The 26479-nt window shown below is 32.5% G+C and overlaps 2 protein-coding genes across 5 annotated transcripts in view; both read left to right on the top strand.

Annotated features, from left to right (window-relative positions):
• Nucleotides 1-18128, top strand: part of LOC120775552 (neuroglian) — a 156333-nt gene extending 138205 nt beyond the window's left edge. Inside the window, exons 4-10 of one of the 4 annotated variants that reach the window (XR_005705339.1) lie at nucleotides 3311-5547; nucleotides 5628-6204; nucleotides 7918-8082; nucleotides 9265-9633; nucleotides 9701-9804; nucleotides 10157-10308; nucleotides 14976-15607. Coding sequence is in view for 2 of the 4 variants with exons in the window: in XM_040105779.1 (XP_039961713.1) it covers nucleotides 3311-5547; nucleotides 5628-6204; nucleotides 7918-8082; nucleotides 9265-9633; nucleotides 9701-9804; nucleotides 17612-17790 (3631 nt within the window). In the remaining 2 variants the exon portion in view is untranslated. Of the gene's footprint in view, nucleotides 1-3310; nucleotides 5548-5627; nucleotides 6205-7917; nucleotides 8083-9264; nucleotides 9634-9700; nucleotides 9805-10153; nucleotides 10309-14975; nucleotides 15608-17611 lie in introns of those variants that run through there. The other 3 variants (XR_005705338.1, XM_040105779.1, XM_040105780.1) reach the window with 3 other exon arrangements.
• Nucleotides 18129-24455: 6327 nt separating this feature from the next.
• LOC120774336 (V-type proton ATPase subunit d 1) lies at nucleotides 24456-26474 on the top strand. The gene is made up of 3 exons (XM_040103895.1): nucleotides 24456-24805; nucleotides 25092-25600; nucleotides 25668-26474. Exons 1-3 carry the CDS (start codon nucleotides 24682-24684, stop codon nucleotides 26082-26084), a joined length of 1050 nt encoding a protein of 349 aa, XP_039959829.1. The 5' UTR covers nucleotides 24456-24681; the 3' UTR covers nucleotides 26085-26474.
• Nucleotides 26475-26479: the final 5 nt, after the last annotated feature.

Raw genomic sequence — 26479 nt, 5'->3', positions numbered from 1 at the left:
CTTGTAGTAGTATTATTTTTTTGAAAATAAAATATATTTATATTATATATTTTGTTCTTGAAACTCCTTTTAAATTGTTGTATGTTTTTTGGATAAATTTTCATATCTTCTCTAAGGTTTACAAATTGTAATTTTAAGTTTTCATAAAAAACCCGTTGCCCCGCATTTCGTGCTTCAAACACAGCATAAGCTAGAATAGCCGCAACCACAAATTGCTCACTAAGCGTCAGCCTGCTAAAAAGGTGTGGCCGCTAGTCATCACAAACACTCGCTCACTTTGACTCATTCGCTTTTAATTAATTAATTTAAATGATGAATTGTGTTGCATTAACCAAATGCTTATGGCAGCATTAAGACAACATCATCACGAGTGTTCCTGCCTTTTAGTAATTCGTTGTTGTTGCAAAATTTTGCATAACCATAAAAAGTTATGACAAGCCCAGAGAAATAAGTTTCCTTAATATTCGTACTAAGTGGTAGTGTAGTACATTTGTATGTTTGTTTGTGTGTATGTACATATGTATGTATCCATATCAGACACAGCTGGCATGTTTTGCGGCCTTTCACATCTGTTTATCTGTTTTGCTTTTCAGGTTTATTATACCTAGTGACTTTTATAGTTTATCTTTTACATTTGCATTTTTAGTTTTTTTTTATATATATGTTGTTTATCCCGCAATTCTTTTTGCTCGCCAGTGCAATTAATAAAATAAGTAGAATATTTAGTCCATGCTCATTTGTCTGATTGCCTGCATGATTACGACGCGCTTACTTTAATTCTTTCCATTTCTTCCTTTCCTCCTTTCCTCTTCAATCTGTCTGACGGCTCATTAATTTAGTCAAATAAGCAAGATTTATTTGAAGCCTCACTTGAACTCACGTTAATTCTTTGATTGCCTGCGCCGACAGATCGACAATTTTCCCAGCGAATTCGAGGCGGAAGCGGAATGCGAAGCGAAAAGATTATAGTTTTTAAATAGTTCTGTTGGCTCAACAGTTTTTATGGGCTGCAATAAAGATTTTTAACGTTTTGATGACTCTTTTTTTTGAACACAAAGACATTCGATTTGTCGCTCTTATTGGTTACATCACTTTCCGACCATCTCAGGCGGTGTAGGAGCTCGTTTAACATCCGATAAGGGTACATTTCGCTTTTCAAAAGATGCCATAAAAATTAGTTAAATCCGCAGATTTGGGTAGTCAATAAATGTCAGCTCTATTTGATTTCGGAGGACAGGAAATTCTTGTCGCAGAAACTGAACTGAAAGTCTCAGTGTGAAATAACGCATCGCCTTGTTGAAACCAATAATTGTCAAGAGCTTTTTCGTTTATTTTCAGACTTCGAAATTTCTTGATATCTACGGATATTTCCATCGATTGTTTCGTTTTTGTTTAAAAAATATGACTCAGTTTTGGTTTTGACGCTAACAACATTACAAACAGTTATTTTTTGGTGATGCAAAGACGTTTTATAAAGCTCGAATAGATTTTCCTCCAAATACTTAAATTTTTCTGGTGAAACTCGTTTCCACCCGTTCAGGTGATACGTCCGAGTTCAGATATTTCATGCACTATCGGATTTCTCACCAGATTTCATGTAAAGTACTACTATTTTTTTGGTAACCAATACTTCTGTTATTTAATTTCGAACGCATTGAAATTGATACCCAATATCCCATAGCACTTAGGAATACCATAAAACATCTCTCTCACTAATCATCTGCCAATTTAGAAAGCATTCATTTCATTTGCGTAAAGTATGCATGATTCTAAAACTCAATTACGAAAGTAAACTCATTCTTATTTAGATAGTTGTGTATGCTATGGTGTCTCTTACGCAGTTTATATTTACACATGTGTGTTCTTGACTTTTTAGTGACCTTTTTCGACCTGCCCTTTTGTTGTCATATCGTTTTCAATTCCAACTGTATGTGGTTTAATTGTTAGCTCAAATAAATATGTAACTTAAATCGCACATCAAATAACTATGTACGCGCATTCTTACAGGCCGTTGGAGCCATTTTATGTATAGTTGACATTTCCAAGTGCTTTGTCCTTGCCACATTATCAATTAGCAAAGCGTAAATAAAGTTCACGCGTAAATGATTTTTACAACCTGACTCAATTAAGACTAATGGAATGCTACCATGACAGTTGCGGCTACGTAACCTCGAAATTATTTGGGGTATCCATTTTCTCTTGCCGAAATAAACTCGCCCAGATAATATTCCACCCTTTCTTTAGAGGAATTCAGGGTACAATAGCTTATGTTATGTCAGTATTATACTATGTTAGTTCAATTAGCACAGGCAATTAAGCTCTTTGTAAGATTCTGTCAAAGGGTTCATTCTGTCAAAGGGTTCATTGGTTCACAAATAAAAAGGTTTCTATAGAAGAATTTGATTTTGATCGGTCAATTTGTATGGCAGCTTTATGCTATAGTGGTCGGATCTGAATATTTTTAGAAATTGTATTGTGGCCTTAATCAATTATGCCAGCCAAATATCGAGAAAATATCTCGTCAAATATAGAAGTATTCTATACAAACACTTGATTCCCATCGGCTGACCGGCCACGATAATCAGCCGATTTTTCGTCTGTTTCCGAGTCGTAAGCATAGATGAAAGACTTATCGCCAGTAATAATACGTTTCATGACATCCTGGTAGTCGGAAAGCATTGTTTCACAGACGTTAAAAAAAATATTTCGACAAATGAATTTTCGGGCAAAATTTAAATTAAAAAGTCTTACTATTTTTTAGAGGGTAAATGTGATCCGATATTAACAGTTCCGACAAATGATCAGCTTTTTAGAGAGAAAAACGTCTTCAAAATTTCAGATCGATATTTCAAAAACTGAGAGCTTAGTAGTTGGCGTCATTTTAACATATACATATGTGTATATATGTATAGGCTCTCCGATGGTTTCTTCTGAGTGGTTCAAACTTCGTGGCAACTCAATTTTGAGAACTTCACTTTTTATTTTTAGAACCGATAATTTCTTCTACTTTTCTACTGAACAAATTTCACTGTTTTTTATCAGGTATGACATACTAATTGCCTAGCAATGAAGTAACAATTAGTTACCATTTACCAAAGAAAAGAAAGATTTTATAGAACAAATGATTTCTTTAATAGTACAGGAGTACAATCTTTAACCATCTTCCTAAAATTTAGTATCGAAGAAGTCATAACCCGTGTTCGCTAACCAAAACAGACGATGATCTTAAGACTTCCATTCTAAAAATTAATATTACCTGCTTAACTCGTTCATTCCTAACTTACGCTATGCTATATTCTTCTCCTTGCAGTTACCGATGGATCAAAAACGGCAAGAAATTCGATTGGCAAGCTTACGACAATCGCATGCTGCAACAACCCGGTCGCGGTACGCTTGTCATCACATCACCCAAGGATGAAGATATGGGTCAGTACCAGTGTTTCGCTGAAAACGAATTCGGTACAGCCACCTCGAACTCCGTGTTTGTACGCAAAGCCGAATTGAATGCATTTAAGGATGAAGTGGCGAAAACAATCGAAACCAATGAGGGTGAACCCTTCTCGCTTAGTTGCGAAGCACCCGATGGTTGGCCCAAACCCATTGTAAACTGGCTGATACAGCATTCCTTGGAAGGCACTATTAAATCGATCAACAACTCACGCATGACACTGGATCCCGAGGGAACACTTTGGTTCTCGAATGTGACTCGTGAAGATGCTTCCGATGATTTCTTCTATGCCTGTTCAGCTACATCGGTGTTCCGTAATGAGTACAAAATTGGCAATAAAGTCTTATTGGATGTGAAACAGACCGGTATCAGCGCTGCACTGAACAAACAACAACCGAAACGACAATATGTGACGCGTAAGAATGAAGTTGCATTGCGAGGCAAACGTGTCGAGCTTTATTGTATTTTCGGTGGCACACCACTTCCGCAAACGGTCTGGTCTAAAAATGGTGCGCCCATAGAATGGAGTGATAGAATCACGCAAGGTCATTACGGTAAGTCGCTGGTCATCAGACAGGCGAATTTCGAGGATGAAGGTTCCTACACTTGCGACGTTTCAAACGGTGTCGGTAATGCACAATCGTATTCGATCAATCTGAAGATTTTGGCTACACCTTACTTCACCAAAGAACCAGAGGTACAAAACGCGGCCGAAGATGAAGAAGTCATATTCGAATGCGCAGCTGCTGGTAATCCCGAGCCCACAATTCAATGGATCCACAATGGCAAACCGATTGCACAATCAGCACCCAATCCACGTCGTACGGTACAAAGTAATCGTATTATCATTCGCGATCTTGTTAAGGCCGATACTGGTAACTATGGTTGTAACGCAACCAATTCGCTTGGCTACGTCTACAAAGATGTGTACCTGAATGTGCTGGCACTGCCGCCTGAGATACAGGAAGCGCCACGTAAGGAAGCCACTGTCGATGGTAAGAATGTCACATTACGTTGCCGTGTGTTTGGTGCACCCAAACCCCAAGTGAAATGGATACATAATCATCAAGAATTGACTGGTGGACGATACAACACTTTGCCATCGGGTGACCTGGAGATCCAAGAAGTTGCGTTTAGTGATGAGGGCGACTACACGTGTTACGCGACCAATAAATTCGGCAGCATATCTGCGAATGGCACATTGTTGGTAATGAAGCGCACAAGCATTATTCATGAGCCACAGAATTACGAAGTAGCTGCTGGCAAATCGGCGACATTCCGTTGTAATGAAGAGCACGATGAAAAACTTGATCTTGTAATTGAGTGGTGGAAGGATGGTCAAGCTATTGATTTCGAATCGGAAGCACGTTTCATGAAGACCAACGACAATTCACTGACCATACCAAAAACCGTTGAATTGGATTCTGGCGAGTACACATGCGTGGCACGCACCGAATTGGACGAGGCATCGGCTAAAGCCAATCTCATTGTGCAAGATGTACCCAATGCGCCGCGTTTAGTCGGCATCGTGTGTATGGCTAATAGGATTAGAGTCACTTGGGAACCGCAGGGTGACAATCGTTCACCGATTCTATACTACACCATCGAATTCAACACTTCGTTCACACCCGATTCGTGGGATATCTCATACGATAAAGTACCATCCACTGAAACCGCATTTGTGGTTGATTTAACGCCTTGGTCCAACTACACGTTCCGAGTAAAAGCCTTCAACAAAATTGGTCCCTCACCGCCATCGGATCACAGTGAGTTTTGTACCACGCCGCCAGATGTGCCCTACAAGAATCCAGATAACGTACAAGGCATGGGTACCGAACCAAATAACTTGGTAATTTCTTGGACTCCAATGCCGGAGATTGATCATAATGCGCCAGACTTCCACTACCGTGTCTCTTGGAAACGTGATATACCAGCTGCCTCATGGGAGAGTAAAGATATATATGATTGGCAGCAGAACAATTTGGTAATACCAGATCAACCAACCTATGTACCCTACCTAATCAAAGTAGTTGCTATAAATAAACACGGCGAAGCGAATGTTGCGCCTACAGAGGTTGTCGGTTATTCGGGCGAAGATCGTAAGTATATAGTATTTTGAATTAACTGCTTACAATAATTTGGTTTTGGTTATATGCACAATATTTACTTTGATTTAAAGGTCCTTTGGAAGCTCCCACCAACTTCAGTATGGTCCAGGTAACCGCTGCCACCACTGCCATGTTGCGCTGGAATCACGTAAGTCCCGAATCGGTACGTGGTCGCTTCAAGGGTTACAAGATTCAAACATGGACCGAGAAGGAGGGTGAGGAAGCGCTACGCGAAATACATGTCGATGCCATCTCCGATCAGGCGCTCGTGACACAATTCAAACCCGATTCGAAGAACTTTGCACGTGTGCTTGCCTACAATGGACGTTTCAATGGCCCACCCAGTGTAGTCATCGACTTTGATACGCCCGAAGGTGTACCATCGCCAGTGCAGTCATTAGATGCTTACCCGCTGGGTTCATCCGCCTTCTGGTTGGTTTGGAAGAAACCATTGCAACCAAATGGTAAACTGACCGGCTACAAAATCTATTATGAAGAGGTTAAGGGCAGCTATGTAAGCGAGCGACGTGAACTCGATCCGCATATTAATGATCCACAGATAACGAGCGCAAAATTAGCTGGTTTGAAGGCAAACACGAAATATAGAATTTCAATAACGGCAACCACGAAAATGGGAGAAGGATCAGAGTGAGTTTGATGACGACATACAAAAAACCCACGCAGACGAAAATTTTCTAATATTCCTATTTTGAACTGTAACTATTTGCTCAAAATTCACTTTTTGTCTTATTTGGCTGTTTTGTCATGTGGCTAAATTATTTTACTTTTATTGTTAAAACCGTTAGCGTCCGCACGTGTTTATTACAGAATTTGCGGTATTTTCTTTTGAATAAGTTGTGAAAACAGGTAAAGTTGAACATGGTGTGGTCAACAAAAATGAAATCAGAAATCGTAGCTTTATATAAAATAAATTATCCAAAGGTCAAATAGCTCGTGAAATGGGCATAAGGGATTGGAACGTGCGTATTATAATTAAAAATTATACGTATTTTAATTGATTAGCTCGAAAAAAGGGCAGTGGACGTCCGAAAACAGTAAAACCTCGTCAAGAACGACAAATTAAACGGATGTGCATTAGTGATCGCTTTCAATATGCTGGAACAATCAATGCAACATTTTATGAAACCACTGGGGTAAAATTAACTACAAGTTCTATGCAAGATGTGCTGAAAAATCTTGGATTCCGACCGCGACGTCCAGCAAAAAAGCCCCTTCTCAACACGCGAATGAAGAAACAGCGACTAGAGTGGGCAAAATTACACAAAACTTGGACTACATCAGATTGGGGAAATGTTATTTTTTCTGATGAATCGAAATTTAATTTGTTGGAACCCGACGGAAATGCCACAGTGCGTCGTAGGAAAGAGGAGCGTTTTTTCGAAAAGTGTTTTTGGCCCAACGGAAAGCATTGGTCTTATTTAATGGTGTGGGGAGCTGTAACCCAGTTTTGTGTTGGGGCGCTAATTATTCTAAAAAGATCTGTGAATGCCGAAATATAAATTGGAATTTTGAGAGAAGGCGTTTTGCCAACTATTGAACAGCTGTCCGAACACGCCCAAAAAATTTATTTTCAGGATGTTTCAGCCCCTTGTCATAGAGCCAAAGCGGAAACCAAAGCTAAAAATATTGAAATAGATTTTTCAATAATTTATTACAAACACTTACAGGTTTCAAAACAAAAAGATTTTTATGGAATAGGGTCTCTCACGTACCCAGGAAACAGTCCAGATCTCAATCCAATTGAGAACTGCTGGCATTATTTGGGCAAAATGATGGGCAAAATGAAAAGAGAAAAGCGTTCAAAAAATCTAAAAGAAATAAAAGACATTATTGAAGCTGTGCCGAATGAAGTAATCAATAAAAATTATCTTCAACGCTTTTCTGAATCGATGCTTAAACAATTATCCGAGGTTATTAGGAGGAGGGGGCGTTCTAACAAATACTAAGATTTTTTTTTTACAAAATGTGTTATTTTGATTCGTTATCTATTCTAATGCTAAGTAAAAATCATATAAAACATAAAATATGTAAATAACTTGTTCAAAAATTACATTAATGCTCATAACAAAATTTACTTCTGTGGTTTGTTATATGTGTGTTTTTACATTTTTCACTAAAACAAGTGTTAAACTATAAGTTTTTGTATAAAAATGTTTGAACCATAAACTAAATAAAAGTGGTTGATCCTCAAAGAAATATGTTTAACTTAGAATAATATGAATCCAAGTTTTGCGCTATATAAAATGGGAGAAGGATCAGAGTGAGTTTGATGACGACATACATACATACCTGTTATGAAACTACAATTTGTATATTAATTATGAATTTGTTGTTTTCCAGACACTTCATTGAGAAACGCACCCTGCCAGAAGACTCACAAATGCCTGCTGTACCTGGATTTATCGTCCAACAATTAAAATCCGAGAATAATAATGCAAAATATCGCGTCAATTGGCAGCCGAGTACCGAAGGGCATGCCGGCACACACTTCTACACACAATACAGGTGAGTGATTTAATTTCATATTCTCTCTAAATAAAACAAGAAAAAAACATTAACTTCGGCTGCACCGAGTATAAAAGCGTCAAAAAGGATCTTTAACTTGATTGACCTGAATATTGCAGTCGTTGGCGTCAAGATTCCGACTGTCAATAATCCTAAAATTTTAAGTGTGACTTTTGACAGTCTATGCTTTTTCACTCCCCATATGACCGCGATTATGGCCAATGTACAGAGGCGTAACAAAATCCTCTAATCATTAGCCGGCCGCACTTTCCTTATGTGCATAACTAAGAAACGTTGTTGGCAACTTACAAAGCAATCGGCCAGCAAGTCCTTAACTACAGCGCACCAATATAGTCGCCTGGATGCAGTGAAACGCAGACGTGGAAGTTTCAGACCTGTCATAATACTGCACTCCGGACTACGTCAGAATGCCTCTTGATGTCTCCTATCGAACAGCTGCCAGTGAGGCCCGTATCTTCCCAGTTAAGGAGCATAATGAACTCTTCTCCAGGCAATTCCTGCTGGGGTGCTTTCGCAGAAATCACACTTACAATCACCTGCTTGCAGCTGAACCGCCTCCTAGGAGTATCAATAGGTCATTCCAATATGCCGACCGGACTTCGGACGCAACTAACTTCCGACAAGCACTAACCGCCATTCACAGTGGAGTCTGGATTGTTCTGGATACTGTAGCAGGTTAAACTCCTACTTATCCAGAATAGAGCACCACATATACAATATATGTCTTGCCTGCAATGAGTCTCCGCATGACACTTTGCATGTGCCATCAACCCCACTCATCTGGCACACCTCTTCTTTTGGTCCCGTCGAAACAGCACGTTTCTTGGGCCTTCCGTTGGATGTCGTCAACTACAACTAGGGACTAGGTACCCGCTATAACAACAACAACACCTTTATCTTGATTTTAATTTATCAGTACGGCACTATATCCTATAGTGGTCCGATAACGTCGATTCCGCCAAATGAGCAGCATTTTGTGGAGAAATGGACACATATCGGAACGATATCTCAAAAACCTCTAGTCAGCTTTGACTACTTATTATTTTCACGAAGGAATCACTATATCTTATAATATTGTTAGAAAAAGACTCATTTGCATCCTAAATAAATATTAATCAAATGTGACACTGACATTTTGCGATTAATCTTTCTCTAACGCAGAATCAAAGGCGAGCCAAACTTCAAAACAGAAAAACCCGAATTCTCCAAAGATTACCAAGAAATCGGTGGTCTCAATCCAGATAATGTGTATGAATTCCGTGTTGTATCTGTCGATGGTGATCATGAAACGCCCAGCGAATTGCGTGAAATCGTCATTGACGGCCCCACCAAAGTGCCCAATCAGAATGTGGCGAATGCAGGCTGGTTCATTGGCATGATGCTGGCGCTGGCCTTCATCATACTACTGTTCATTATTATTTGTATCATACGACGCAATCGTGGTGGCAAATACGATGTGCATGATCGTGAATTGGCGAACGGACGTCGCGACTATCCGGATGAAGGTGGATTCCATGAATACTCACAACCGTAAGTTGAACTCAATTTTGCAAACGAAGTAAGCATTTTATAAACAAAATATCGTTTTATCATACAGATTGGATAATAAGAGCGCTGGACAGCAATCGGTTCATTCGGCGAAACAGCCTGGTGTGGAGAGTGACACCGACTCGATGGCCGAATATGGAGATGGTGATACAGGTGAGTTGAATTGAGTGAAAAAAAATTGATTGAAAATTTTTCCATAAAATAAAGCCAAGACATTGTAATTTTAACGTGTTTAAGCATACATATAAAAATGCGTGTGTACAAATATACATATATGTATGCGTATATATCTGTCATTCTATATATGTATGTACGTACATACATGTATGATCGTTATTTAAAACGTTATTCTCGATTAGCTCATAACTCATCACAGAAAAAATATTTAAAATTATTTATTGTATATTATTTTCGTTTTTTTTACTTTATTTATATGTATTTGTATTCATTATTCTCCCCAACTTGTATAAAATGCGTGTGATTTTGAAAATGAGCACAACAGCAGCTGTAGTTAGAGGCGTAGCAAATAATTTACCAACTCTGCACGAACTACAAGACGAGGTTGCCAACGCAGCCGCAAACATACTTAAACATTAGCCACACTCTTATTACAATAGAATATACAAATCTAGTAAATTCTTTTGACATTATCTAAAGGTAAAAATATCAATTTTTGGTTTTTCTCCAAACATAAGGTTTACTCTAAGGCATGAAGTTTCCATTATTTATTTAATTTACGGTTGATTTTTGTTCATGAAACTTACTTTTTCGCATATTTTATAAAACCTTGTGTTCATTTGAAAGAAATTCTAAAATTTTGCATTTTTTCTCACATTTTTATTAAACCATTAATTCTTTAAAATTTAAATTTTTGATTGTTGCTAACATTTTGGCGTCAGAAATTGTTTGGCAAGCTAATTAATTTCGCATATTAATGCTTCGAACTAAAAATTAGGAAAATATAAGACAAATGAAAAAGGAATACATTTAACCCAGACATCCGGCGCATCAAAAAATTGTTTTTGAACTGTCGAAAAATTGTTTTTGATTTGGCTATTTGCTTTTTTCCTTGTGATAGTTTGGCCACAACTTGGTAAATACTTATGTTGCTAAGTTCAAATTTTTAATCCAAATAATAACCATTTTATTCAAAATTTTCGGAAAAAAATGTTTGCCGAAATTGTATATACCAAACACTTTTTTATTTTTCTAAATTTTTTATATGTGCTCAAAAGTATATTTTGATCGTAGATTTAAAAAAAATGAAAACATAAAAAAATTAAATGTAATTGTAAGCAAAATTCAAAATCTTTCGTAACAAACATACCATTTTTACAGTAATTTCGCAAAATATGGCACAAATATCTGTTATTAAAATTAAAAACGAAAAATCTACCTCATTTCAATGTTAAAACATTGCTGTTGGTAAATACTCACATATTTTATAGTATTAGTGCAGAAATTTTAAATTTTACTTTAAATTGGGAAATCGGTTGTCGTATTTTTCATAATGTACTGTCGCTTGTGTTGCGTAGTATTATGTCAATTGTGGTTTGTCGATTTTGTTTTGTTAAAATTAATTTGTGCTTTATTGCTCATATCGTGAATTGCCACTACTAGATTTTAAACCCAATGTTGTTTATTTATTTTAAAGGGTGATTCATTTCGAGGTTCACTTTTTTTAAAGAAAAAACACAGAACTTCAAATTTAATGGGGAATGTTTATTCGAAAGAACATTCTGTGTCATTTATGTTTTGAAGATTATCTATTTCAAATGTTGGCCGCGGCTACGTCTCAGATGGTGCACCCGTTGAGTCCAATTTGCGATGACTCTTTCGAACGTTTCGGATGGTAACTGGCGAATGACATGCGGGACATTTTGCTCCAAGACTTGAATTGAAGCGGAATTTTTCGCATAGACTTTAGACTTTACATATCCCAAAAAGTGAAATTATCTGCCTACCGAAGTGTTCTCTCAATAAATCCATTGATTTAAACGATGTGTGGGAAGTAGCGCCGTCTTGATGAAAGCAAATATTGCCGAGATCACAACCTTCAATTCCAGGCAACAAATAGTCGGTTATGATGGTGCAATAATGATCGTCATTGACGGCTCCGTTCTCATCGGCATCATTTTTCAAGAAATAAGAACCGATGACTCCGTTGTTACCGTTGTTTTTTATGGATGAAATGGTAGTTCTTGAATCTCTTCAGGTTGCTCTTCGCCCCCCAACATTGCAATACAATGCTGCAACAGATTTCCACAAGAATTTCTGACAATAATTGGATTCAAACCACTACTCTTTGCCCTCAGTGGCTCAAGTTGTCAACTTTGTTGTACTGTAGTAGGCTAAACTATTACTTATCCAGAATCGACCCCTACATACCAAATATATGTACGTATGTATGTCCAGCGGGCAATGAGTCCCTACATGACTAACCACTTCTTTGCATGGCAAATGAATCAATATAACAACAAACACAGGATCTCCGAAAAATGATGTCCATGAGAAAATTTTCTCAAATTCAAAAGCTAAAAACAATTTTACTAGAGTTGAGTACTGAAAATGTTCGAAGTACTGTACTAGTCAAAATTTTGATTTTTGTAAACGGGCGATTTCCAAAAAAAAGACGTTTCATCATTTAACCGTTTAGTCATTTCGACTAAAACCCGAAATTATTATCAAAAATCGTATTTCTTCGATCATGTATGCATGTATACATATGTCTGCATATAGGTCGTGCGAAAATTTCATGTCGACCTGTCCAGCTGTTTCGAAGAAATTTTTTCTTACCGACTCTTAAAACAGCGTTCCGAGAAAATCGCGTTAAAAGATTGGAGAGCCAACCGATTACACTAAGTTAAAAATTGTGTAGAAATATTATATGTACGCTCATATCAGAAAGTATTCGCCGGATAAACTTCAAAAATTTTTGAATACATGTATATTCGACACATAAATACAAAAATCGATTTTTTTTTTCAATTCAGAAGTAGATATAACCCCAGTTCTAAATAAAGGCCTATTTCGGACATTTTTCAATTCTCTTTTCAACTGTAAATTTAACAGTATACTTAAAAAAACATGTCTTTGCTCCGTAATTTTTTGTAAATTAAACCTTTACTTGCCGCCTTTGTAATTGCAACTATCATTTAATTCATTTCATTAGTGACAAGCGGTTGCATCGGCCTTTAAATTCATATACATTTTTATATATTTAATGTAGCAGCTCATTTTCATTATCATATGCAGAGAAAAATAAACTGAAAATTTTAATGAAATTTAAAACCATAAATTATTGACCGCAAAACCAATAACGGTAGTTAACAGCAAGCAAATGATACATATAAATATTGGATAGCATACACATTACACACTACAAGCCTTTTAAACGGTTTAGCGCTTCGCAGCTGCATATCATATTCGAAAAATATATAAGTATATACGAGACTCATTGAGGGCGATCTGTTTATATAGCTATGTGTATGCATATGTGAATATATGCTTTTTTTGTCATTTTGCTCGCATTGTACGCCGCCTCACAGTACGTTTCTTTACACAATTTATAACAGTTTGTTTGTGCGCTCTCACCTCAATAACAACAATAAAATTAAACCAACATAAAATTATTGTTACAATTATGCATACCTATATATTACTGTTATTGACACGTTGTATTTTATGTTTACGTTTCGTTCACTTTGTAATATATGTATGTATTTACAAATTTATTACCGTATATATTAGGGTGTCCATTATTTCGCAGGTTGATATTTTTTTTTGCGAACGCATCCTGTAGTTTCAGTTTTTGTCTAAAAGAAGGATCCAACATAAACAAGCTCTTTATTTTGAATTTAAATTGTGCCTGAATCATTTTACTTTCATTAAATAGCTTCTTTTATATGATATTTTTTGACCAAAAAGTTTTTCATCTCAAAAGCAAATAACCCTACACTGTTTAAATAGAAATATTCTAATGGCTCTACAAAAAAGGGTTTAATTATTTTATTTTTTTCCATAAAAATAGTCTTTTAAAAGTTATACGCAGTTATGCATGCAATGTACTGCATTCATATAGTACACCATGTCGTATGAGCAACGCAGTATGTGTTAAATCATATGGAAGGATGCTTAATTCATAACTGTATAACATTTAAAGGGTTGTTTTGGAAAAAAACACTCGAGACCTTTTTTTATTGGTCGAAAAATTTTGTACTAGAATATCAGTTTTTTAATATTACAGATTTATTTGTTTAAGGCATTACATGGGTTTCAGTTTCGTCGGGTGAAAAACAGCCTTTTTCAACAATTTTTTTTTTCTCATTTAAAAAATGAAATATTTTATTAGAATTTATTATTCTTAAAAACACACACTATTAACAAAGAAATTCTGAAATTTTTGGAAAAAATATTTTAAACTCGGTCACTGCAGCGCCATTTCCGGTGAACCTTCGGAAGAAAAATATGCCCATGTTGGCAGGATAATTCCTTACAGGATCACCCAAAGTGAAGAAATGCGTGTTTTAGGTAAAAAGTTAATTTATTATAGAACGAATGGAAAAAAACTGAAAATTGGGGTTTGGCAGGCATTTTTACAAAAAATTAAAGATTTCGCGACATTTTCTTTTCAAATAGTTGTAATCCAAAAAGAATCCTTCGTCCAAATCTTTAAGAATTGTATCTCAAAGACCTGTGTAAAATTTCAAGAAGATCGGTTGAGTAGTTCTCAAGAAATCTTGCCAACCGACTTCAAAAATACAGTTTCGAGAAAAAAGCGTTCAAAGAAGGCAAACTTAGCCTTGCTAGCCTCGAGCGTACAAGTTCTCAAGGCTTTATCTCCAACACTATTACTCGGATCAACCTGAAAATTTCGGACAATATTCTAGAAGTTGTAGAATTTTATAAGACAAAAAAAATCGATTTTTGGAACCCGTGGACCCATGTGACCCCTTAAAGCAAAATTGAAAAAATGTCATGCTAAATACATGGAATGAGAAACACCATTTAGACACGGTTTAAATTTAACATATAGAGTTTTTTTGCGTTGGATAATTTTTTTAAGGCAAAAAATCAACTTGAGAACTAACGGACACCCTAATATACAACATATTTATTCTTTTATGTACTTTGCATATTTTGTTAATTTCGTTTTCAGTTTATTAAATATATTTATTATTTTTTCGTTGTCATACCTTTCTTTTACTTTTATTATAAAACACCAAAAAAATCAACAAACCAACCGCCCACCAACAACAACAACGCATATAAAATCACAATCACAAATATGTAAATAATTGCATATGTGTTTATGCTATGCGTAGGCTTAAACGAAGACGGCTCTTTTATTGGCCAATATGGACGTAAAGGACTTTGATTGCAATCACTTTAAGTTTAAACCATTTATGTATTCGCAACCGTCGTCTCGACACAACCATGACATAAAGAGCGCCAACAACCTTCACGGGCACGACAACAGCAAAATTAGCTACCAACCAACAACAACAACAAGTTTTGATTACTGCCAAACAGAACGCAGCTAGTAGCGAAACATAAAAGAAATAAAAATAAGCAATTTTTTTTTAAATCAAAACGATGCAGCTCTGAATCTCTCTCATCAAATTAAGCACGAGAAATGAAATAAACCGAAACAGTTATTTTTTGTATAATACTAAAACAAACTAAACTACTGAATTGCAAACGCGAAACCGTTATTTAATTTTATGGCAATAAGTATACATATAAATATATAAATAAATATTAAACTCATCCACACACGCACACACAGCCACATAAACGCGCTTAAGCGGATGATAATGAAAGCAGCACCGAGTGAAAAAGCGGGGTGCGCCTATGCGTAGACATATTTGCAACTCTCTCTTGTATTTTTTTTTAACTATATATAGTTTAAAGTATGTTTTATAAAAAATTAAAATGTAAAATCTTATAATTGCTTTTATACCGTACAACAATATTTTTATTTTAATTTATTTTTATGTTTTTTTTTATGAAAATGTATGTGTTGATTTAATATAATTTTTTATTTTAATTTTCTTTGTTTAGTTTTTAGTTAACATACTTGTATTTGTGTACTCTTTCATTTAAATTTTTTACTCTCTCTCTCTCTCTCTTTTATATATAAAGTTAGTGTTTTTAATGCGTAATTTTAGCAATAGTGTTAAAGTTAATGAAGAAAACAAACAATCGAATCGTTTTGTAATAATTATGTAAATTAAACAACAACAATAAGAGGAGTAAAGAAGAACATTTTTTTAAAAAATAAGCTATTTGTGTACCTATCATTTTCGTATTAAACAAAACACTTAAAATGAATGAATTTAATAATAAATAAATGAAAAACGAAAATGTGTAACACATGGAAAAACAACAACACACTTTTTTTGTTATACCCATATAGGTTTGTTTATTGGCAGGGACATGGTGTTTAGATCAACTTAACTTAAGAGAAAAGTCTATGGTAAAATAGGCAAAAATAGCGCTTACATAACCTTACATGTTTCGTATAATATCAGATATATACATGATATGGACATAAATCTGCAATATGTATGATTATATAATTTTATGAAATATTTTTTTTAATTTTTTTTTTTTATTTTTTTTTAATAATTTTTGGAGGTTAGATTTTCAAAGTATCACTTTGGAATTATATTTTTTGAAACTACTATTTGAAAACTTTCATTTATAAATAATAATTTATTAAAATTACAAGTTTTAATTTAAAGATTTTAGATAATTTTAGCTATTTCGGATATTTAAAAGTATTATTTTTAAATTTCCATTTCATTTTTTAGCAACATATTAATTTTGATTTCGTACCGCTAAAATAATTTCGCACTTTCGTTTTAATGTTGTAAATGAACATAAATACGTAAATAAGGTAAGCATTTTAATTTCATAGACTTTATTATTAGTGTAGATTCGAAAATTTGCATGGCATGACTTGGAGAATATTGTTTAGTATTTGTTTATACATATATTTATATTTTAATGTTTTGAGTTGGAATAATTATTTTATTGATTTTTTATTTTACCAAGACATGGTTATGTTATTATTTTTTTATATATAATTTTTTTTAATTTTTTGTTATTTTTTTTATTTAAATAAAATATATATATATAATAATAAAGAATTATAAAAATAAGTAAAATATAAAGTAAAATAAAAAATAAAATTATACTTTTTTTTAATCTTTTAGTAGTATTTATTTTACTTTTGAATCTTTTTTTAAATATTTTTAATACTATTATTATTACTTTTTATTTATATTATAATTTTTAATATATTATTTTTTTAATCAATTATCTCGATTTTTTATTTTTTTTTTTTGTTGTAGATATTATATTACTTTTTTATATTTATTATTATTATTTTTTTTTTATTTTTATTATTGTTATTATTTTTTTTTTTACTGTTATTACTTTTTATTTGTTATGAATTTTTTATTTTTTATTATGATACTTGTTGTTATTTTTTCATTAATTACCATCACTATTTATTTTTAATTGTTTTGATTTTTGGTTTTTAGTTTTTATTACGTCATAGCTGAAATTACTTCAGTATTGTGTAGTTACCCTAATTTTGTTACACTAACAATAAACAAAATCCATTCTTCTAACCACGATTAATTATTAAAAAACATTATAAAAAAAGAAGGAATTGCGTTATCATTAAAAAAAAAAAGTAATAATGATATTAAAAATAAAAATAAAAAGAAAAACAAAAATATATATTTTAATAAACACAACATCACCGCGACCATGCAAAAGTCGCAAACTAATTTCTGCCATCTCCTGGTCAACTGATTCTCACCGGTTGAAGGCTTAACAACACAACTTTCCCCACCTTCATGCTTTAAATTAACCAATTAATTACCTACACACACACTCACATGCATATAAAGCAACTAACTCCACTCCCTTTCATCTCACTTTGCAGCTCAATTCACCGAGGATGGTTCCTTCATTGGTCAGTATGTGCCGGGCAAGCTGCAACCGCCCGTCAGTCCACAGCCCATAAACAACACGCCAGCAGCGCATCAATCGCCGACCGCGCCACCAGCGCCCACACAAGCCGCCACTTCCTCAAATACACCTGCGGTGGCCACCTATGTTTAGGAGCAATAGACGCAGGTGCAACTACAAAATATGCAGCAACAGCAGCAGCAACCGTAAAGGCATAACGGCAGTAACCAAAGTGCAAGCGAATGAAATTGTAGGTCGGACGAGCAGCGAAATTTTAATGCGCGACGAGGCTAGAGGTGTATAATTTGTAGCGATTTCAATTAGGTAAGCGAGTTATAAAGTGAAATGACTTTGATAAGCAATGACCAATTATCAAATGCTCATTTCACCCACGTGTTTGTAGTAGGAATAGCGTTGGGTCGGAGTTTGTGTATTGTCTTAAGTGAAATTTATACGATTGTTTATTGTCGGAAAATGTAGAAAGTGGAAAATTAAAATACGCAAATCGAAGGGTGTAAGAATAAAATATACGATTTTTAATGCAAGTAATACGAAGGAATACAGAAACCGCTTTTTATGCTGAAGTGAAAGTAATGCTTTACTAAGAAGCTGAGTGGAATTTGCAAAGCAAGAGTTTAAATTTAATTTTGCATCGCCTTATATACATATGTATCTAGATACATATACAGTTTGTAGTGTTGCATTTGTGCTCTTTGAATACATTTTTTTGCTAATGCGAAGTTTTAGCTATTATGTGTGAAAATATATGTTAAAATGATCTATATAAAAGATGTAAAATTATTTTAACAAATTATTGCAATTAAGGATTGCGTATTATTTTCAATTTTTTTTAATTTTTTAAATTATTTTTTCAAATATTTTAACTTTATAAATTCCATATGTAAACAAAAAAAACTGATTTATGGAAATTCACAAGTGGATATAACCTCACTTATGCATTTAACCTTGCTATTTTAAATATATATAAAAAATGCAGCACTACAAGCATTATATGTATGACATTAAAGCGGCGAAAGCAACATTAGCATTTATTTACTAAAAGAAAAAATAATACACCCACACCACACTAAATCAAATGTACTATTTATTATTAAATGTATTGGTAATTGTAGCTTGTTTCAGCCAATATTTGCGTTAGATTGTTGTTATTAATAATAATAGCAGCTGTAGATTAAACAAAATACTAACAAACAATTTTCAGTTCAAGTAATTTACGCAAATGCGAAAATATTAAAAAAAACGCTTCAATAAAGCGTTCAAAGCCACTCTGAATATTTAATTTCAACCCAAATAATTAAATAATGCATTTTGAAAAAGAAGGAAAAAAATAAAAAAAAACTTTATTTGAGTTGCGTTGTAAAAAAATAAATTACTTTGGCAAGCCTTATACGTTGAGCTTACATGAAAAAAATAAAAATATTTGTGGAAAATTATTACCATTTTAATTTACGCAAAGCCTTTAGATGTAATATAAACCAGTAAGTACGTGCGTGTGAGCTGTTACATACAAATTAAACGAATCTCAATGTGTGCATGGTAAAAAAAAAATAAAAATATTATATGAAAGAAAAGTATAAATAAAAAAAAATATATATAAATAAAAAATTATATATAAAAAATTAAAATTATAATAAAAAATAAAAAAATTATATATAAAAAAATAAAAAATTATATACAAAAAAATTAAAAATATAAAGAAATGTGCTATGTGGTTTGAAAATCAGCGAATTTCAACATATTTCACAATATTTTTAACTACCACTTACATATGTACGTCATTTAAATTCAAAAGCAAACAAAACAGTAAGGGAATTTTGCTAGATGTCAAAATAAGCACACATTGCAAAAGCTTATTGTTGTTGTGAATATCATTTGCGCTGCCAGTGTTTGTAATATTAAACAAAAACATATACGAAATAGTAATTTATGCTAAAGTTTATATATATATGTATGTATGTGTATGTAAAACAGTTTTCATTAGTGTAAAAGTGTTACTTTTTACACATCGAATATATATACATATATACAAACATAAATTTAAAAAATTAAATATCAAATTGCTGTACACAAGTAAATAATTTTAGTTAAAGTTTAATATTAGCATTTTGTTGGTTGATTTATTGATTTAAAAAACCAAAAAGAAATATTTTATCTTCCTTTAACTGCCGACACTACTTAAATTCAGTTTTATATCAAAAAGCTATATAAAAAAATACACCTCAAAATTTCTAACCTCAAAGCTCTCTTAAGTCGTAAAGTTAAAATTCAAAAGTATATACTCAATATGCTAATTTTCTGGAAGTGTGTATATAAAATATAAATGGCATTGACGTATAATATTCAAAAAATCGAATACAATAGTAAATTTACAACTTTAAGTAATATTAATATACAAAATGCACTTCTTTTAAATTTTTATTTTATTATAGCATATATTTTTCAATTTACTAATTAATTACAACAGTCTTGCATTGCTGTCCTTTTGACACTTATCTCAGCTATTAACACAATGCAATCAATAAACAAAAAATATACATATGTATATAAATATATGTAATAACATAACTATTAATTTAACAAATGTTTTATTGCTGTAAGGAAAATAGGTTGATGCAATTTAGATTTAAATAAATATATTTATAATTAATTTTCGTTTTTTAACACGTCCATAGTTTGTAAACACTAAAAGAGAAAATGCATTTTTTAACTTAATATACATAAATACATATAAGTAAACATGTAAAATATTTTTTTTTATTCTTTTTTTTCAAATCAAAAATAGTTTAAGCTTGCTAGGAAATTTGTAAAAAGCTGCTTGAAATACAAATAAACGAAAATGCAACAACCTTTTTACCGTTACAAACAAGCAGCAATAAGTAGCAACTCGATTCTCAAACATACTACGTGAAATACATTTGGTCAGCAAACTTTTAATAGGCACTGTGCTCGCATAGTGCTAACACACATGCTGGATTGCACTGTGAGTTAATAATTGAATACAAAAATAGTTGATTTTTACAAATAAAAAAATTTACACGTACAATATGATAAAAAAAAACAAAATTACGAAATTTTATATAAATTTTCCTAAGTAAAAATTAAAATTTTCCTAAGTAAAAACTTAAATATGTACGCGTAAGTGTAATTAAAGAAAGTAGCACCTTTAATTATTCATTTTTTTGTGTTTTTCTTGTCATCAGCCCATCCAGTGATTCGATTATATTCCGTTCTATCCACACTTAAACTAATTAATTAATTAAATGTTAAATTTATTATCATTAATTATTATATTACATAAATATACATATATAAAATTGATATATAGGTACTGCAATGAATAATGAAATCTTTAATAATAAAACACTAAAAAATAAAAAACGAAAAATTTGTTTTAATTTCAAATATGCATAAATTTAATCAGCAATACGATAAATTGGTTAATTTATGGGATGATTTGTTGAATTGGTTTTATACACTAGCGTCGCGGTGATTATTTATATATTCGTAAATGTTGCTTACGAAACATTGTGGCATGCAATAATTACATTTTAATAAAGGTAATTAACTGAATTTATTAATTAATTATTTTAAGTGTAATATATATTTTGTTAATAAGATTTTAAAACAAAAAATTTTCCACCATTGTTTTTTTATTCTTCAGCTTTTTTTATAAAAAAATATTATAAAAACGTCACAAAATTTTAGTTACAGTCAGGCTGCAAAAAAAAACATTAAAAAATAATTTAATTAGCATTTCAATTAAAATTTTTTTTTATTTTAATTTTTTTTTTAATTTTTTTTTTAATATTTTTTTTTTAATATATTTTTTTTAATATATTTTTTTTAATATATTTTTTTAATTAAAAAAAATTTTTTTCAGTTTTAGAACTAGACATTGTGAAATTATTTTATATTAATAGTTAATTTTTGGCTTCAGAGTGCTAGGTAGGTTGAAATCTTAGATGTGTGCCGATTTCTTAAGACCCCACTGCATCAACTACTTTTTTTTGAAATTTTTGATTATTTTTATTTTTTAATGTTTTTGACTTATTGTTTTCCTGTATTCTTGTAATGTTAATAAATAACTAATGAAAAATGGATATTAAAAAATATTAATTGCCTTCTTTACGCCACTTTGAATACCCCGTTAAGTTAAAAAAAACTTTTTTTTTGTCTTAACCTCAAACATTTTAGCTCAAGAATGAAATCTTTAATTTTATATTGAAATTTAAAAATTTAAAAGTTAATTTGTAATCGCAACTTCTTGGTTTCAAAATTAAATTGTCAACTTTTGTCCCACAAAATTAGAATTAATAATTGAAAATATAATTTTTATTCCAAAAAGAATTAAAAAAATCGCAAGCCTGACTATAACATTTTTAAACAAAATTATAACATGGAGCGTTGAATAAGAAATCTTTAAACTCAAAACTAGAAGAATACAAAAAAATCAATAAATTCACCTGCACCCTTGCACCCGCATAACCCATCGAGATGAAAGTACGCAAACAATTTATAAAATAAAATAAAACTAACACAAACACAAAAGTATATATCAATGACTACAATATCGGTCTGTGAATGCGAAATACATACATACATTATTATGTATTTCTGCTAGCTATATATGTATACATATATATATGTATATGTATATTAACTTTTTAACACAAAACAAAGAAATAAATCAACAAAATAATTAATGTGGCCGCTTAAATGGTATGAAATGCTAAGATGTGATATAAGCCGTAGCAAATCACGTGACAATTAACTTGTCCAATAATTAAATATTTTAATTAATTAAATACTTAAAAATACTTAAAAACAAAAGAGTAAGTATTTTCAGCAAACTTAATAATCAAACATGTTTGGGACTATTTGTGGATCATGTCCTACATTTATATATGCCCATTTTTTTTTGTTTTTAATGGAATTAAACACAACGATTACTCAAAAGAGTAATTAAATATTTAATAGCAATTAACATTAATTATCAATTAAATAATAATTACAGTAGTTATGTCAACAAAAACTATACACAATTACCAGAAACCGTAATGTTTAAACATTAATTGTTTAATATATGTATGTATATACGTAGCTTAAATTATTTGAGTATAAAAAAATTATTCTAAAATGTAGTTTCTAACACTGCCGATTTGCGCAACGCGTACATCCAAAGTTATTAGAAATACTTAAAATATATAATTTAATAATGTAATAAAATATTATAACACAATGTTTAAACAAAGTAAGTATAAGTTGAAAAGAAAAAACCAACCTGCTTGTTATCATTTTGATGGCGGACACGCACACATGTCAATGCGGATGTAACAGGTTCTCCTGACGCTAATTATGCCTAGTATTGCAAGGATTGAATTATCTTGATAATGTATGCATTTCCTGACGCTTCCCACACTCTTTCTGAAATATCTTCACTAAGAAAAAAAACAGCAACAATGCTCTCGGAAGCAGAAACTTTGATAAAATCATATTTATATTTTTAAGAGCAAGAACCAGAGAAGGCAGTGTGTTTTGAGCAGTACCGCTATGACTTACAGAATTACTCTATACCTACACGCCAGGTGGCTCATTACTGTGAACACCACTTTCGAGCGATCGTTTAACTCTCTCGAAAACCACAAAATAGAACTTATTAGGGTTTATATATTTTTTATTTAAAATCAACCAAGGACTAATGACTTATTTAAAACCCTAAAAACCTTCATGGTTGGAAAAAAGTAAAAACATAAACAAAACTGCTCCAATTAATTAAAGAAAAATAAATAAATTAGTAATAACAAAAACAGTGTTTTTTGTATTTAAATCACTTATTTATACTTCTTAAAAATTGAATTGAATACAAATAACTCAAAGCAAGCAACTCAATTAAGGACTACATTTAATAAAATACAAAAAATAAAAATAAAAACAAAAATATTTTGGCTGAGTATACAGATTTATGGATAAACATATGTAAGTGTTTGCATATTTAATAAAAGTGAAGGTTCGCATTATTATATTTATAATAAAAATTTATAAAATAATTGATTTTAAATTTTAGAGACAAATATATGAATAAAGAATATATCTGGGAACTAAAGATCAAATACATACTATATAGTTAAACTATTTATAAAAAAATATTCATATTTATAGTAATCCAAACATTCACAAATATAGAAAATATGTAATAAATATTAAAAATATTTAACATTTATATTATGATATACAAATGTATCTTAATTAAATATGCTCCAAGTATCAAATGATGCTGATGACTTTGAATTAATAAATAAAGGATACATAAAATATGTATTATTCTTATTCAAAAGGCTATGTTGTTGTTATTGCTGTAGCGGCAAAATTCTGCCGAGTTGACAATCCTTAGCCGGATAAAAATCCGGGTCCGTTCCGGTTACGTAGACCCGACTGTTGTGGGAACGGATTCAAAAGGCTATCATTAGTTGTTATATGGAACTCATAAGACCTGTGCGTAAGAAAGGGATGGACGATCACTGAAGAGTTTTAGTTAGAATTGTAAATTGGAATGGAGCTTTTGGTAAACTATTGGAGATTTATCCATTAGAAACGTTTAGGGTAGCTTTCCAACACTTTTTCGGAATGTTGAAACAGTAGAATAAAAAAATGTTCATTCATTTTCTCGACAATAAAAAAAATATTTTTTATTGAATTTTGCTTAATTTTTTTTGGTTATATTATTGCAACACTGTACTGAACTGAACGAAATGTAATTTTCTTTCGTTAAGTACCAATGACAGTCATGTGATGACTTATGACATTTTGTCAGAGTGGTGGTAGTCGATAAAGTGAATACTGGAAAATATACAGAAAAAGTAAATTTCTTTAGTAAATTCTTTGCCATTTCGTAGTCTTTTTGCGTGCCACACACAGCAACTTCAGGTGTTAGTCGAACCCAAGTACACCCAATTTGCAAATATCTTATTAGTTGCAACATCTAATCTCCTGTAAGTCAGCGAGCAGAACAAAGAAAGCAGAAAAATGAGTGAAGGTTGTTATTTCAATATTGATGGTGGCTACTTGGAAGGTTTGTGCCGTGGTTTCAAGTGTGGCATATTGAAGCAGTCGGACTACCTAAATCTGGTGCAGTGTGAAACTTTGGAAGGTTAGTGCCACTGAAAACTGGCAGTATGCAAGAATGCCTGAAATTTACGACATTGAGTTTTGATTTTCCTTAGTACCGAATAGCAGTTGTGAGGGGGTGGTATGGTCATGTGACACACTATTAAAGTTTAATGTGCAAGGGTGTGCGTGCATGCATTTGCGTAGTTAATAAGAGGAGTAGAAGGGAACGGTGGGGCGTTTACTATGTAATGAAATGTCAAACTCATGGGAGCTGTCTTGTGATTTATTTTTATTTATAATAATTTCTATTCTTTTTTTGTTTTTAGATTTGAAATTGCATCTTCAGAGTACTGACTATGGCAGTTTTTTGGCCAATGAACCATCACCACTTTCCGTTTCGGTCATTGATGACAAGCTACGCGAGAAACTTGTCATTGAATTCCAGCATCTCCGTAATCATGCTGTAGAGCCATTGGCCAGCTTCTTGGACTTCATAACCTATGGCTATATGATTGATAACATCATTTTGCTCATCACTGGTACTCTACATCAGCGTCCAATTTCTGAATTGATTCCCAAATGCCATCCATTGGGTAGTTTCGAACAAATGGAGGCAATTCATGTTGCTGCCACACCTGCTGAGTTGTATAACGCTGTATTGGTTGATACACCATTGGCACCATTCTTTGTTGATTGTATTTCCGAACAGGATTTGGATGAAATGAACATTGAAATCATTCGTAACACCTTGTACAAGGCCTACTTGGAGGCTTTCTATGAATTCTGCAAGAAGTTGGGTGGTTCCACCGCCGACGTTATGTGCGAAATCTTGGCTGTAAGCTTGTGTTTTATATGTTTTACTGTATATAAAGTACTAAATTACAATTTTTGTAATGTAACAGTTTGAAGCTGATCGCCGTGCCATTATCATCACGATAAACTCTTTCGGTACTGAATTGTCCAAGGATGATCGCGCCAAGTTGTATCCCCGTTGTGGTAACATGCACCCAGATGGTTTGGCGGCTTTGGCACGCGCTGATGACTACGAACAGGTGAAGACGGTAGCTGAGTATTATGCCGAATATGCTGCACTCTTTGATGGTTCTGGCACCAATCCTGGAGATAAGACGCTTGAAGATAAATTCTTCGAGCATGAAGTTAAACTCAATGTTTACGCTTTTATGCAACAGTTCCACTTTGGAGTTTTCTATGCGTACTTGAAGTTGAAGGAACAGGAGTGCCGCAATATTGTGTGGATTTCTGAGTGTGTTGCTCAGAAGCATCGTGCGAAAATCGACAACTACATACCCATTTTCTAAATCACAATCATATTGTTGTTTTTTGGGTTGTTGTTGTCCCTCGTGTGAGTTTTACATATTTCTTCGTTTAAAATAAATAAATTGCATATGTTTTATTCGACTGAAATAGTTAGCTTAAACTAACGCGCGTAAATGAATTGTTAACAGTATCTTTTGTGCATGTACATACCAATATAAATTAATTTACTTCATTTGCATATGTGCGCTGCAATAGAAAGAAAATTATTATATTTCGTTCCGGTATAAACTTAACGCTAAATCTTTTTGTGAATATTATTGTTATGAAAGAAAACATACCTATACACACATGCATATATTAAATGAATGTACACAAACTACATATAAATATATGGAAATATAATGTATTAAATAACATGTTGTGCAAATATATATAT

The sequence above is a fragment of the Bactrocera tryoni genome, chromosome 4, assembly GCF_016617805.1.
Source record: "Bactrocera tryoni isolate S06 chromosome 4, CSIRO_BtryS06_freeze2, whole genome shotgun sequence".
In the NCBI taxonomy this organism is placed as follows: Eukaryota; Metazoa; Arthropoda; class Insecta; order Diptera; family Tephritidae; genus Bactrocera; species Bactrocera tryoni.
Note: the sequence above shows the minus strand (reverse complement) of the source record. Positions and strands in the feature narration are given on the sequence as shown.